General features: G+C 33.3%; 1 protein-coding gene across 1 annotated transcript; it reads right to left on the reverse strand.

Annotated features, from left to right (window-relative positions):
- Window positions 1–834: 834 nt before the first annotated feature.
- LOC109019072 lies at window positions 835–1,892 on the reverse strand. The gene is made up of 4 exons (XM_035690718.1): window positions 1,851–1,892; window positions 1,335–1,426; window positions 1,168–1,198; window positions 835–1,038 (listed from the first exon to the last, which is right to left on the reverse strand). Exons 1-4 carry the CDS (start codon window positions 1,890–1,892, stop codon window positions 835–837), a joined length of 369 nt encoding a protein of 122 aa, XP_035546611.1.
- Window positions 1,893–2,180: the final 288 nt, after the last annotated feature.

The raw sequence follows: 2,180 nt of genomic DNA on the forward strand, positions 1-2,180 counted from the left end.
AGTGACTTATGGAAATTTTTATTAATAGACGAGAAATGTACAAATTCTTTGGTATTATTAATATTAGTTTATGACTAATATCTTTTACTATTCCATTGCGACTTTGATACACGTGTGCTTGGTATATGAGCGCACAAGATTCCTACAGCATAAGGGATGTAGCAGTTTGGCATGCATCCTAGGCACTGTGGTTCCTCGCCAAACCGCAACTGGGGCCACACCTACCATATGGGTAAAACATGTTATGATTTGTTACGATGTTGTTCTGTGATATTTATGCCAAAAGACTTTTGTATATCATACTTCTGTAAATAAACGTTTCTGAAATGCCGCTTTGTTATTTTGTTTTGTTTTGCATTCTGTAATTAACTCATATTTACACGATAGTATAGGTTCACTGCTAATTGAATTGTTGATAATTTATTCAATTATCTCCATTATGTTTTAGATGATTTTGATGTTTCAGTTGAGAATTAATAATACAAAACATGAGTGAGATTTTTTGACGTCTCTGTGGAGGAAGGTATATTTTTGAATAAATGAGTTTTATATGTTGTAGAGCCTTTCCATGTATAATTTGGAGTCTATATTTGTATTGTTGGGATTTGATTTTAAGTGACAAGAGCTCACTCATCCCTAACCCTCTGAGTACGAGGCGTGACATGATTAGATCCTCCAATTCCCAGCAAGGATAAAGATATTCTTCATTTGAAAATAAAATGCAGGATAATTTCCATTTAGCATAAAACATGAGCTATTTTGATCATTTCAGTTAATAACATAATGTGAAATGACTAAAACATCCTACGATTTACACTAAATGCATCCGATTTATTAATGGAATCGCAAATTCATGTCATGGGCACTTAGGCCGACCTTCCTTAGTTTTCCAGTTGTTGTAGCATGGACATTCTTCCTTGTTCCCATATGTTCCCGAGGGAACACAGAGACATTTCTGACAACATTTGTTGCAGAAGAACAAACATGGCTTCCTGTGATGTGTTTTTTAGCATCGGTAGTTGCAGGCCCTCGGACACGCTGAAAAGGAAACATAAAGAAAACAACAAAAAAAAAAAAAAAAACCGAATATTAAAGAAACTTCATATGAGAAATGAGGAGATTAAAAGAAATTAAAAGGTTGAAGAAACATATTAATGTCTTTTAGACCTTCTTGACGAACCGATCCCTCCCCGCCAGCCTATTCATATATAATGAGTGGGAATTTTGTGTTAAAAACACTATATGATAATGGGATTATTGCGAAACATTAAACTCAAAAGACAATGGATTCAGTGTATTAGGTATGTTAGAGAGAGAGAGAGAGAGAGACTCACGTCTGAAACCTCAATGGCAAAGGCGAAGGTAAGGATGAGGAAGAAGGAGAGATGAAGAAGCTGCCATGACAGCCTTGCCATGCTTTCCTTAGCTAATAAGTTCTTCAGGTATGCATACACATCCATTCTCACGTACATATATATACACTAGTCGGGTGCATGACAACATTACTCTCTCGATAAACAAATTAATGGAGATCGACTGTCGAAAACCCAGCATTGGCACGAGCATGGAAATATTTTTTAAGAAAAATTCCTCTTACAGAAATTGGAAATCTGACAATATAATAGGCATTAATATAGATTCAATCTGTTACCAAAATTGTATATATATATATATATATATATATATTTTTTATTTCCTTAATTATTTTGTTTGTAATAACTATTTATAACAAACATCTATCGTGTCAAGAAAAGATAACGCCATATATATTTAGTTAATATTTCCCGATATCATGATCAGTATAAGTTGAGACTGTACGTGCATGTGAGCTGGATAAAATCCGGTCTAGCCTGAAAATCTGGAAGGTCAGACAAGCATGGTCGGTTATCCATCCCCCCGGCCAGTAGAGGATAAACGGATCTATGAGGTAATATTAATATAGTAGATACCAGCTATGTAAATAATAATTCTATGTACAATCGTGATGTGCGTAAATATCGCGTAATCGTTTTAAAAAATAATAGAGTCTACTATTAAAAAATTAATTTTTTTTCATGTAGATCTTATATTTTATTCATTTTTTTTTTTAAATTGATTACGGTGCGGTTGTATAATTCATAATTATAAATATATTTTCTCTTATGTAAAATAGAAACTAAAATTCTTTAATTGAGACGATG

This window comes from Juglans regia, chromosome 1 (genome assembly GCF_001411555.2).
Source record: "Juglans regia cultivar Chandler chromosome 1, Walnut 2.0, whole genome shotgun sequence".
In the NCBI taxonomy this organism is placed as follows: domain Eukaryota; kingdom Viridiplantae; phylum Streptophyta; class Magnoliopsida; order Fagales; family Juglandaceae; genus Juglans; species Juglans regia.

Bases quoted from the DNA above. Each gene is read 5' to 3' on its own strand.
- LOC109019072 (XM_035690718.1), bottom strand. From the start codon at position 1,892: ATGGATAACCGACCATGCTTGTCTGACCTTCCAGATTTTCAG. The intron at 1,427-1,850 runs GCTAGACCGGAT...AGAACTTATTAG, and splicing joins CTGACCTTCCAGATTTTCAG to CTAAGGAAAGCATGGCAAGG. The intron at 1,199-1,334 runs GTGAGTCTCTCT...ATATATGAATAG, and splicing joins TTGCCATTGAGGTTTCAGAC to GCTGGCGGGGAGGGATCGGT.